At 36.0% G+C, this 13,647-nt stretch overlaps 1 protein-coding gene across 1 annotated transcript in view; it reads right to left on the reverse strand.

The window, feature by feature from the left end:
- The window catches only part of LOC149191372 (ribonuclease H2 subunit C-like protein), a 112,180-nt gene that overhangs the window by 67,316 nt on the left and 31,217 nt on the right, over positions 1-13,647 (reverse strand). The window contains exons 3-4 of the mRNA XM_089406224.1: positions 3,421-3,614; positions 3,185-3,248 (exon numbers count right to left, since the gene is read on the reverse strand). Of these exons, the coding sequence (XP_089262350.1) occupies positions 3,185-3,248; positions 3,421-3,614 (258 nt within the window). The remainder of the gene's footprint in view (positions 1-3,184; positions 3,249-3,420; positions 3,615-13,647) is intronic.

The following is a 13,647-nucleotide window of genomic DNA, read 5'->3' on the forward strand; positions in this document are numbered from 1 at the left end:
ATGGTAGTAGACAACATCATTTTCTACAAAGGCAAGATTTATCTAGTCCTTGAATCGATTGTCAAATGAAAAATCTTAAAGGTTTTCCACGATGCACCTCTAACAGGTCATCAGGGATACTTCAAAACATACCAGCATGTAAGGGAAAGTTTCTCTTGGAAGGGCCTCGAAGAAGATGTATGGAGACATTTGACAAATGTACTACTTGCCAACAAAATAGGTGGAACATACTCATCCTGCAGGATTGTTGCAACCATTACCCATTCCAGAACAAAAATGGGAAAGTATTTTCATGGATTTCATTACGGGGCCTCCGAGAGTACAAGGCAAAGATTGCGTTTTGGTAGTAGTTAACAAATTGACCAAGTTTGCACACCTTATGGCAATTCCATCAGAGTACAAGGTAGGCCAAGTAGCAAAATTATTTTTCATGGAGATCTTTAGACTACATGGAGTAACCAAATATATAGTCAACAACGGGGATAGTCGATTTCTCAGTCCCTTCTAGCAAGAATTGTTTAGATTGGTAGGTACAAAACTAACCCTGATATCACCCACAAATAGATGGAAAGACAGAAATTGTAAACAAATGGGTGGAATGTTATCTATGGAATTATGTGACAGGGCAACAGAAGACCTAGATCCGGTGATTGTATTTGGGGGAATATTGCTACAATACTACTTATCATATGTCCATTAGTATGACACCATTATGAGCACTATATGAGTATGATGCTCCTTCATTTGTTGAGATGGCTTTCAAGAATAGGAGGTTCCAAGAGCAAAGGATTGGTTGCAGGAAAACTAGGACATCATCAAAGTCCTTGATGGAAACTTACTGGTTGCACAAAATCAGCAAAAGATGTATGCAAATCGCAACAGGACCAAGTAGAGATTCCAGGAGGGAGATTTAGTTTCCTTACATTTACAGCCATATAGATAGTCCTCCTTAAAGAGGAATGGAGCAGAAAAGTTGAAACCTCAATTTTATGGACCCTGCAAAGTCATACAAAGGATTGGAGGAGTAGCTTATGAGCTAGAGCTACTTAAGGAGAGCGAGATTCATAATGTATTCCATGTGTCGTGCCTCAAGAAGGTGTTAGGCCAGCGGATCAAAGCTTCATCTAAATTACATACATTTTACAAGAAAGGGCAATTGATCCTAATCCCTGAGGAAACTTTGGATGCTAGGGAGAGGAGATTGAGGAGCATAACCATCATGGAGTATCTAGTTCATTGGAAAGAGCCACCATTAGAAGATGCCACATGGCAAGGAGAACAGGTATTGCAGCATCTCAGCTTGCAATTGCTTGAGGAAAAACAATTTTGGGAAGGGAAGACTATAATGTCCCTTTCCAAACCATAATAGCTAAAGGGATCAACTCAATAGCCTACCCAAATTCTCGTAGGCTATAGTCGGGAAAAAAGGGATCAGCTGGTTTGATTGTTCAATAGAAGGCAACATTTTAATAATTAAATAAAAGTGGTAAGTCACTTAATAAAAATAAAGTGACCCATGGTATTTCTAGCCACCCATGGTATTTCGAGAGGAAAGAATTATATAAAGAAAGGAGGCTCAAGGAGGATTATGTGTGGATGATTTGAGAATTGAATTTGGAGCTCTAGCAGCTTACTATGTGAGGGGAAACCTTTGTGGAGATCCCAGTTTTAGTGGTGAAACTATCCACCCTAGCTGGTGGTGATTAGTTTTGATGGTGAAAGTTTGAAACATCCACCCTAGCTAGTCAAGAGGGTGAACCACTTCAGGTTCTTCATTGGCTTTCATCAGAAAAGAAGGATTAAAGATTCGTGACCAAAAGAAGAGTACAGTTGCAGCAATGTGAATCTCTTCAAGGGCGCCGAGTTAACAGCAAATTGCACAACCTGAAGGAGGGCCAAATAGACAGAAAAGGAGGGTTGATTTACTTGGCAAGAAATAAGGTCGAATATTTTTCAAAGATCGAATTTGTAGAGGGTTGAATTGTGGGTACCTAGAAGGGTCAAATTGTGGAGGCTGAATCATTCTGGAGTTGTAAAGGACAAGTTAAGAGGACCGAGTTGCTTTTCCAAGGGAACAGTCACCTATGGAGACAAATAAAAGTTGGGGCAATTTATTGTAGAAGAAAGCAAAGCGATTTTCTAGAGGTTGACCTGCCAAGGTAATTTCCAAAGAAAGGCAAAGTCTTTCCATCCATATCGTAATTTCTAAAGAGGCCAAATTGGAGCCAACCAAATTCGCCAGAGGATTTGCGGCCAAGCTTTAAGCTAGAAAATTTCCAAAGGGAGGTCGACTTATCTCCAGTGGTTAATTTGCTTGGGTTTTTTCAAAAAAAAAATTGATGTAAATCTTCCTCAAGTATTATTAATAAAATTGGTTGGGTTTTGCTGTGGTTTTTTCAATAAAAATTTGTAATTACCAGTTGTCCAAATTTGTTGAGTTTTGTTATATTTTTCGGCAAAATAATTTTTGGGAATTTTCTGAAGAAGTTTTGGTAGAAAAATTATAAATTAAATTAAAAGGGTTATTATCTTATTTCATATTACAACAATAAACCCATTATGAGCTCACTATGTCACTTGCAGGAATTGAACTTAGGTGGAGAGGTTAACAATAATTCCTCCCAATCACCCAAGATAAACCTAATTGACATGACACTATAATATATATCACAACAAAAACCCCCCAAGGGCAGCTCAATTGGCAATGGCCATAAAAATAAAGTATTATGTTCCAAGAGGTTCCAAGTACAAATCCCTCAAGTTTACATGTGGGCCGCATAGCGGCATGGTTCACTTAGAGGTTATAGTGGTAGCAGTTGGAATCGGCAATGTGTCACGCAAGTATGAGACCAGCTCAATTGTTGATTCCTCTCTCTCTCTCTCTCTCTCTCTCTCTCTCTCTCTCTATATATATATATATATATATATATATAACAACAAAGTTAGTTTTCCAATAAATGTTGGATTGTACCATGCCCAGAATCAAACAAAACTCAGACCTTAATTTTGAAATGAACTTTTCTAACCATTGAACAACAAAAATCATATTGAGTTTTTTTGACACTTCGGAAACTTTTCACAATGTGTGAACACTGTATTAGGCTGTAGCAAGGCCTACCTACAAAGCAAGACTAAAATTCCTCAGCCAGTAAGAAAAAAATCATCATTGCTTGCAAAATCTTACCATTTTTTCTTCCAGTTTCACAAGTCTCGGAAGCAACCTCAGCTGCAGTAATAGGTTTGTGAATCTGCATCAATGGATCACAATTTAAATGATCAACTACTAAACAAAAGTAAACATTAGAACACATGGCAGGAAGTAACCATTGCCTGACAGAAACGGAATGCAATGTAAAGAGTGCATATTAGAACTAGAAATTCCAAAGAGAACTACTTGAATTACAAGGTAGAGAAATTTACAGCATTTGCAACTGCAAACCAGTGGAAACAGCAATTAAATGTGTCACTTTCCGATGGGATGGTGTCATGATTCCAGTAAGTTATATTCTGAAAAGATGCAGTTGCATTCCAAGTATCCAACCCCCCTTTTCCTGAGGTTGAGCCTTTAGTAGAAACCGTTTCCCTTTTGGAATTCTTCTTTTCCAGGACAAATCCTGCAATTCATCAAGCAACGCAATTTATAACAACATATGCTTTGATGAATCACCATCGTCACTCTTTTGAAATCGCAAAAGCCTCATAAATAACCTATAATAAAGAGATTAATGAGTGGAAAATAAATTATATAAGTAGATGTATAAATTGGACATTCTATCCCTCTCAAATATCCCAATAAATTAGGAGTAGATGTATAAATTGGGTATCCTATCTGTCCCAAATATCCCAAAACTTTGTATATACGAAGGTGGAAAAAAACAATGGAATGTTATTTCAGACTTCCAAAGTAGGTGACAGATATTTACCTAAATACAGCACAGGATTCATGAAAATGAAGAGCTTTTGGACTGGGAGACAAATTAGGTATGTTGCGCAACAGAAATAAACAATACATTCAGGAAACCAATGGAATATATTATAGTTACAGCACCATACCTCCTCTCTGCTCTTGTATAGTGTTCTTCATCAGTTTATTTGTTCTTGTAGGAAAGAAAATATTTTCCAGTTGGTTAAGAAATACTCATGTGGAAAAACAGAAAATATTTTCCTGCCATATGGTTAGAATCTTGTAAAACTCATGAGCTGAGACAATCTTATCCACCTAGCAAACTTACTCTCCTCTGACAATTAGAAGTCAGGAGTTACTCAGATTTTTAAGAGTGATTTTGTATCTATGGATGAGTTATGCTTAGCCAGCAGCCTCATTAGAAAGTCTAATGAACCTCATATATTCTTATATTTGGTCTCTCAATTCTAAACATGCTTCTGGGATGAATCCGTTGTTTATAGTTTATGTATATTCAGCAAGGTCAGTGAACTTAACGCAACATTACTTTCAAGTCATATTTTCTGTACTCTTACAAGAACAAAAGATTTCAGCCCAGTTGAGCAACATAAACCACATCAGAATGAGATCATAACGTAAATTCAGTGATTCACCGTAACTATCACAACAGGAAAGGTATTGTTGGGTACACTGATGTAATAAACTGTAGATCAATATAATTCTTGCATTTGATGACAAATACAGTGTTGAGGCAACAGGTGGAACCTGAAACCTTAAAAGAGACAGGAAAATATTAAAAGTTCCTATTACAGAAATCTAACCTTGAGTAGATAATAATGAAGAATGGGGAAGTGCTGCACAGACTTCTTTCTCAGGGAAATAAATTGTTGAAATTAAGGGAAAAAAGTAGTGAATAAACTATAGGCCAGACACATTTATTAAGGGTTTGCCAGAACATTTTATCAATATGTTCCCCAAATGTAAATTGAACAATTAAGGAAAATCATTGTTTAGCCAAGCCCAGGTACAAATCCTTAGAAAAACATGTTAGGCTTACAGTCATCTGAAAGTATGGCAAAATGTAAGCAGAAACATCAAAAATGCGAAGCAGGTTAAGGTATCTTTCCAAATTAACGTATGATAGCCTCAAAATAGCCCAGAGACACATTTTGGCTTAACATATCCAATATATTTCTGAATAGTCCCAGGTAGTTGTAGCCTGACAGTTCTGATCTGAAATTTTTTCTTTGTTTATAACCCTTTGGAACCCCAACTTTCAACATCAGTGTTTTTCTAAAATGACAGAAATTGGCAATTGTTTCTCATTTCCCTACCCATGTTTTCACACAGGTTCTAAGCACAAATCCTTTTAGGTTTGCTAAAGAATCAACTGAAGTATTAATTATGACCTAACGCACTTGCATTTCCTTAGAGCTGCCCTGTAGTCTATCCCCAAATTGTAAAAGAAATTTTTGACCAAAATAGTAAAATTTTAATCTGAACATAATAGCCAGAGCGATTAAAAGTGGCAAACTCCAGTATTAAATACTTTCAGCCTATACACAAAATATAAATAACAGACTTGGAAAATAAAATACAATATATGCAAATTTCTCATTAAGTAAAAGGTTCAACCAAATAGGCAGTGCTGCCTCAAAATCTAGCAGGTCTTGTGAGGAGAACTCACAAGGCAAGAACTAGACTAAGGGACAACAATATGAGGTGGGGCCCACTGTCACCACAGCCACTACCTCCTGCCCTTTTGTGGACTCTCACCACTAGGGAGGCTTCCCTTTAGTAGGTCACCTAAATGATCTATCAAGTACAGGGAACAAGGTGACAAAATAGGCTTAAGGAAGAATGATCCAACCTAAGAGCAGAGCTCAGCTAGCACAAAAGGTAACGTGCAACCTCCAATAGCCCTAGCTAAGGCACAACGTGACCTAGAGCTTGAGAAGTAGAAAGGTAAATCGATCAACCTAGGATCACAAGGCCAAGAAAAGGCTTCCAAACAATGTGTACCTTCAACCTATGAAACAAGAAGCCTTCATTAATCCCCAAGTTGAAGCCTAGGGCAAAAGACTTTAGCCCTAATATGGATGGATTAGCCACTAAAAGGAGATGATTTTGAAGTAATCACCTTTTCTACAAGTGTTGAATCCTCCCAAAGACCAACAACTTGAACCCTACTTGAGATTCATGCCCTAGCCCTAGCTAGCAACTTATCCTTGATGGACCAAAATCAGATTTAAGGAGAGAAAATGACATTTAGGTGTAAGTTTTATGGATGACCAACAAAATGACCAAGGCCAGTGCCTAGCAAATAGCATGGGAAATCAACATGGGTTGCTAAAACCACGAGCTTATAAACCACCAATGGTAGTTAATGAAGAAACAAGATTGTCTTATTTACTCTTCCTTTTCTTGCATGTACTTTTAAAGATTTTTGGAAATTTTCGCTTTTAATGTGGTCAAGGACCTGAAGAATAGGGAGAAACTCCAAAAATAAATTGTTGAATGGCTAAAAAGCCTATATGGCCAATGGCCGAAATCAAAAAACAGGGCTCTGATACCAAATGGTACAAACAAAAGCTTGTTATCACACAAAATATTCAAAATATCTGAAATATGAGAATATCCATTGTAGAATAAATAATATTTATATATAAATGTTTAAATGTACAAGTGATATGATTGAATACAATGATGGCCCCCGTATAAATATTAGGCAGGAGTGCCCTTTTGGAAGGAGTCATCTCTTTTTGAGACATGCACTTTGATAATTATTAATTATTATTATTTATATTGTTTGTTATTTGTATTAATCCATATGCATGGTCATAAAAGTCAAATTGAGTCATTTCATGGGCATTCTAATTTAGCTATACTACATGTTGCATCCTTCATGAAATTTATAACAAATTTTAATGTCATTCCTGATGATGTTGTGATGATAAACATTCCCATGTGCCTTCAAGGATGAGGCATTAGATTGGTTTCAAAATCTTGGTATAAAATAAATATCTTCACTTGTAGATTTTATATAGTATTTCTCAAGCATTGAAATCCTCATTAAAATGAAGGTGAAGATGAGAGGATTTTTAAAGATATTGTGGCAACTAGAAGTGTTAAAGATATTGGTGAGAAGAGTACTCAAACATCCACTTTCCCCATAGAGAATCAACACCGAAAAAGCACTTCATGAATTGTTGAAGATTCTTTACAACCATACATGAAGAAGGCATTGTTACCCATCTCGTTGTCTCATGAAGACAAGGGTTTGCTAAATATTGGTATTCCCCAAATTTCAAAATTCAATGATGTACATGTCGGTGATTTGAAGAGGGATGTTTTTGAAAACAAACCCTTGAAAAATAATCAAATAGTAAATGTAGTTACCCCTTCATGTGATGAGAATGAGGGCAGCTAAGGGCATGAAAATATGATGCTTCTTTTCAAATTGGAAATCTTAGTTAGGGGAATATGGAAATTTTATGGAGATCCCATGTATAATACTGAATGTGATGATGTTAGGGATCAAAATGTTGAATTTTTTACCCTTGGAAAGCGTAGCATTTTGGAGGAAAATGCATATTTATTGCCTTGGAACAACCATGCTTAATAAGTTCATATTCAAAAAATTCTATACTTGATTTTTAGCCATGTTTTCCTATGAATGGTTAAAAAAAAAAAAATCAAATGAAGAAACATATGTTTAATAATAAAAGTGCCAAGATTTTCCAGTTGCCAGCATCTTCATATCTTGGTGTATTTAGACTGGAAAATATTTTTTTAGCGTTGGAAATTCTATGAAACAGTAGGGTTTTTAATCTGTTATGTATTGCAGAAAATTTTGGCCAACAGAAATGGGACAACAAGCCATAAATTATGGGTTGGGATATTTTTCCAGATTTCAAATTTTGATATACATTTCATCTTCATGCTTGTGATGACAAATTACCATTGGAGCAGCCTACACAATTGATGCTTAAGGGTATGATGATCTTTTTCATGCAGATCAACTTTTGAAAAGGCACATAATTGACATTTTGCAGATTGAGGAAATGGGTTGAAATGTTCACATTTCAAATCTTATATCAGCCCTATCCACCGATGGAGAGAGGGATCTTGTAATGGTACATACCATCCTTGGCATGATTTTAAATGTTCATTGCCATCTCCATGAGCATATTTCAGATTTCAACCTAGCACTCAGGAAGTTTTCAACATATATTCATGTGATATTTGATGTAGCCTTGTTTCGGATCATTACCAAATGCAAGGGAACACTTTTCAGCCTTCGGAATATGCTAGCATGGTTACATTGGCTTTATGATTTCACTTAGTTTGTTTAACTTCATACGTTAGAGTAGGGCAAGATGAATAAGCTCAACAATCATGAGCACTAGGTTTAATGCTATCCATTGGCATTGTTGGCTTACACCTTAGTATGTGTTACCCATCAAATTGCATTTGAGTGTTAACCCATGTGAGTTTAACACACATTTTAGAATTTTGCAAGATGACACCTTCATGAAGATTTGACTTAGTTGGAGATGGTGCTATCATTTGGTGATTTGATTGCCTTGGTTGGAGGAGACTCATTCCTCCTTCGTGATGGATTGCCGTGGTTCATCTAATGGTTCTCTCTCCATGGTTGCATATTTTTGGTTGATGGATCAACATGCTAGTAGATAGTTGATGATGATGCTTGCTACTTCATGACTTATATTAGCATCACAGTATTACTCGTTACAGATATGTATGATAGTTCTTTCCCCCAAGGGATTGGATGATTGTGATGTGGGATGTTATGGCTCTTATTGATGCAATGCCTTAGTAACTATTGATGAGTATCTTCATAATGGTGGTATAGCATGTTTTCAAAGGTTGAAGGGTCACATCTAGCATAGGAGGGGTGTTTGAGGGTTTTGCTAAGCATTTGCAAACATATTTGATTGAACCTTGGTGCATTTCAAGATAGGGAACCCATCAACTAAGGGTTTCCCTAAGTTTTGACGATTAATTATTGATCTTCACGTGTTCATATTTTCCAGTCCTTTAATGGTTTTATTTGGCATGGTTGAGATTGGGTTGTCCCTATGTTGTGAGCACCCTACCCTATTTGGGGATTATTAATACTTGGATGGCTTATTATGACATGGGGAATTGAGTTAAGTAGAGCACTGCCCTTATTGGCACACATTTGAAGGCATAACATATTTATTTGTATTTTATTGTTGAATGAAGGAACCAACACCTCTTCCATGGAGTTAGTTTGTATGTATCTATTCCTTGCACGTAGATTAAGGGCCATTATTTGATACTTTGACCTCCTCCTCCTTATACTTATTCATTTGCAGATTTATAGACGAAATGTTTACACCTCGGAGACCACATCATGGAATTTTTACTTGGCATGTGTGGGAGGATTTGCCTATTTTTAGCATGCATGCAGATGTGTGGGCTTCTTATTCATATTCATTGTGGGTTGACCCTTCATTAGATCCCTTAAGGAACATTTATAATGCTCTTTGATAGTGCATTTTGGCTTGGAGCACCTACACATGCCACTTGTACTTGCTTATTATTTGGTCTTATTACTATTTTTGTATGGCATGTATGAGAATACTTTTGGTGCTAGCTTGACAGAAAATATCTTTTGATAGAGTGCCCTGATTGCTACCAAATCAACACAATGAGATACAAGTCGCTATGACAATTCCCAAAAAGTAGTTATAATAAAGATCCAATAAATATTAAGGGAGTTATGGCAATTTTGAATCTACCCTCACTACATTTTGACCACACATGCCATTAGGGGTTAGTTGTTGTTCACTTATGGAGGTTGCTAGTGATTAGTTTATTTTGAAGGTATGTTGGAGCACATTGACATGGTAAACCACCTTGGAGGAGTTATGTGGCATAGCTAATTTAGTTTTCTATTCATTGGTGTAATATCCCCAATTTTGTGAGCATGGGAGTCACTAAGGAATTTTCCCTTTTTTAGTACTATTAAAAAAAAGGGTAAAAAAATATTTTGTCAAAAAGGGGAGAAATTATTATTTTAATGAATTGGCAGAAAATGAATATTTTATTAGAGGAAAGCAAATTATTATTTTAATAGAGAATGGGGGCAAATAATATTTTATTGGAGGATGGAGGCAAATTATTATTTTATTGGAGATTGGCAGCAAAATAATATTTTATGAATTATTATTTAATTTAAAATGGTGGCAAAAAGTTTCCTAGTGGAAATTGGGCCCCACCAATAAAATAATACAGAAAAAGGAAAATCTAGAAGCTAGAAGGAGGCTCAATGGAGAATTATAAATGGAAGATGGACTCAATTACAAATCATTCTATTCCTATCATTTCTATTTGACATTAAGAAGAAGCTCAAGCGAGTTTCAAGCGAAACTCAATAGCTAATTTCGGTGGACTTCAAGTGCCACCCTAGTTAGTTCTTGGGGAAGATCATTTCAGATCTTCCATTGGTGTTTATAGCAGGGTTTCACAGGTTGCCAAGAGGCCCGAGTTCATTCTACCAAACAGCCGAGTATCAAGGTTTGAAGAGTGATTTTTTAAGACAAGTTTAAAGATCAAATTGTTGTTCGAATCCCTTCAAGGCAAGGAGGGCCGAATTGTTTAAGCTTGGTGTTCAGATCATAGGCATCTCCAAGGACCGAATTTCTCCATCATTTCAGAATTTTCAGTGTATATACTATAAACAGTGAGCTCTATTTTTATCCTTGAGGAGGGCCGAGCCATCTAAAGTGGGAGGTCGAATTACATATGATATCAGCACTAAATTTCCCAAGGTTGAGTGGTTTATGGAGAAGTTTTCATGGCATGCATGGCACAATTCTTTTGAAGATTTATCAGTAGAAAGAAGGGCTGAATTCTCTTCAAATTTTGATTGAGAGCTTGTGGCCAGAATTGAAGAAAAAGGGTCCAGCTATCAGTTCAAGAGTCAAATTTCTCTTTGGGTCAGCGTTCCCTTGTCAAATTTAAGTGCTGTAGCTTATCTTTATGGAGGCCAAATTATTTTGCAACAGCAATGACAATTAAGGGGCCAGTTTGCTGCATCATAGAGGAGGGATGGTTACCATTACGACAGATAATGTGTACTGGCATCCACCAAAATCAGGTTCCTTTGTATCTTTGTGCATTGTAACTTTATGCATATGACTGTCAATTGAATATAGACTTGCTGGTGCATATATCGGGGTTTTATTTGAGGGTGAACAGTGTTTTTAAATGGCTGTAGTGTGCATGTTTAAAAGATAAATATCATGCTGGTTCCCATACTTGAGTTGGGTTGTTCTTGAACCTTTCTATTTGGTCTTGTGAACCTTATTCTTGTGTGCCAAAACAAATAAATACACCTATAGCAGTTTGGTCCCTAATTGTTGATGAAACACCTCATTGAAAACTCAACAAACTCTGGAATTTTACAGCGGATATTTCTGAGCATTATATAAATCAGTTCTGGTGTTTGGGATGCTACATTTTGGCATTTATGGGTTACTGTATACACCTATTTTGAGATCAGACCTTTAAAAGACACCTACAACAGTTATCTTCCAAACTGTTTGACAAAATCTCTCAAAGACTAGACCGAAAACAACTCAGAAATTCATTAGCAAATCAGAGAAATTCTTGTAAGGAACATTACAATTGGAGACTTGTCATAGGAACAGTTACATTATTTAATTGTTTTCCTTGAAGATAAGGATGTATCTAGACAACTCCAAGTATATTTTATTGTTTCGGAGCTCAACAACTAATAAGAAGCGGTTGAGATGAACATTTCATTGCTATTACTTGGAGACCTATTGATCAAGGAAAACAAATCACTATTTATTCTTGAGGATTTGATATCAAATCTATACAAGGGTTTGCTATCTCCATTTGTGATGTGGGAAGTTTGGATATTGAAACCTTTGAGATTCTTGTCTAGCAAATTGTAATAAGACATTGGATAAATAAATAAAGTGCTTTGTACATAAGGACATCTTAATGCTATCTTTCCTTGATGGAAATTACTTGACATATTGTTTGTGGAGCATTGAATTGGGTAACATCAATCCTAATTCTTTTATGTTTATCATTGGGATGTTCTATGTGGATGCATATTTCTCTATGCTTGGTAATGTGCACATATATTTCATTCTTGATAAGCATGATCTTCATAAGCATCAGTGTTCGTCTACTCTGGGTCTTCCCTAAGTAATTTTCTGCAATTTGAAACAGCAAGGTATGGACCTCTGTAGCTTGTATGTTTTGGCCTCATTTACCTTCTTTTCTTCATTAGGATAGCCTCGCAGTGACCCCATTTGACCCCACATGTCCAATGTATTTTTTCTAGGCATTAATTTTGCTTTCCACCACCCATTAAACTTCAAAATCCAATTGTTATTTATGTTTTACAAATCTGAAAATTACACATAGAATATAATATTTCAAATTTGCCTTAGAGTCTAGAGAGCTAATAACCTTTTGCATCTTTAGCTAGACTTAAAAATTCTACAATATATTAATTTGAATATATCCTAAAATAAATTCTTTCATATTCATTTGGACTTAGGGTGCTCAAGGAAGCCCCTCTTGGTTATAGATTACCCATCCTAAAGTAAGAGAAACCAATGTTGTTAAAAGCGCGATCGGGATTAAATCGGCGCGGGGAACGAATCGGAAAAAATCGGAAAAATCGGGAAAAAATCGGAAAAAAGCGGGAAAAAATCGTTTGGTACAAAAATATTCATTTTTTTCATTTTTTTTCAATTTTTTTAATATCTAAACCATCTACAACATAAAATAAATACATTGACACATAAATATGATAAAAAAACTAATATATAAGATGTTTAATATCATTTCTAGCGCTAAAATCACACATAACATTGAATCATGTCCTGAATAGTAAGTCCTGACTCCTGAGTCCCAACTCAGCCTCAAAATATCAACAAAAAAATATGATAATGTATCTCATCATGTCATAATGTCATATACAATAAAATGAAAGTCTAATCCTATTGATTTCCTTTGCCCCTCTTGCGAGAAAATGCCACAACTTTCCCTTTCCCTCTAGATGTAGATGCTGGTGCCCGTGCAGGTGGAAATGGCAGTGGAGTCTGATGTGCTCTAGACGTTGAAGAACTAGAAGTAGGAGCTATAGGAGGTAGACCACGTCCTCTACTGGTGGCAGGGGTAGCCCAGGCAGGTGGTGTCACCTGGAAACATTACAATCTCCCAATCCTGAAATCCTGAAAAACTGATAAGTCTGCTGAATTTTAAATGAAATCTAAAATTCTACTTTCTCCATATGAAATCCAATGAGGCTGGAACCACTCTCAAACATCCTCAGTCATTTCATGGTAATGTTAAAAATTTAAGTAAAAGGATGAAAATGAAGATTAAGGAGAATGTCACTTTTACTTTAAGAATTTAACATTACCATGAATAGCATATCCATACTAGGGCCTAGACTTGATCATTAAGCTACCCCACTCAAAAATTATTTGTTTCTTTCAAAAAACATTGCATGAAAAAACCCAAAAAAAAGTTATAAAACTATGCTGTCCTGAGCCCCCACGATTTTTTCGTTAAAAATCGCGCTTTTTTCGAAAAAAATCGCGATTTTTTGAAAAAAGCGCGATTTTTTCAGTAAAAATCGGCAAAAAAAAAGTAGGCGATTTTTTCGTATAAAAATCGCGATTTTATCAAAAAATCGCGATTTT

The sequence above is a fragment of the Pinus tabuliformis genome, chromosome 2_2 (genome assembly GCF_031772625.1).
Source record: "Pinus tabuliformis cultivar Carrire ecotype Pingquan chromosome 2_2, CPIR1, whole genome shotgun sequence".
NCBI lineage: Eukaryota > Viridiplantae > Streptophyta > Pinopsida > Pinales > Pinaceae > Pinus > Pinus tabuliformis.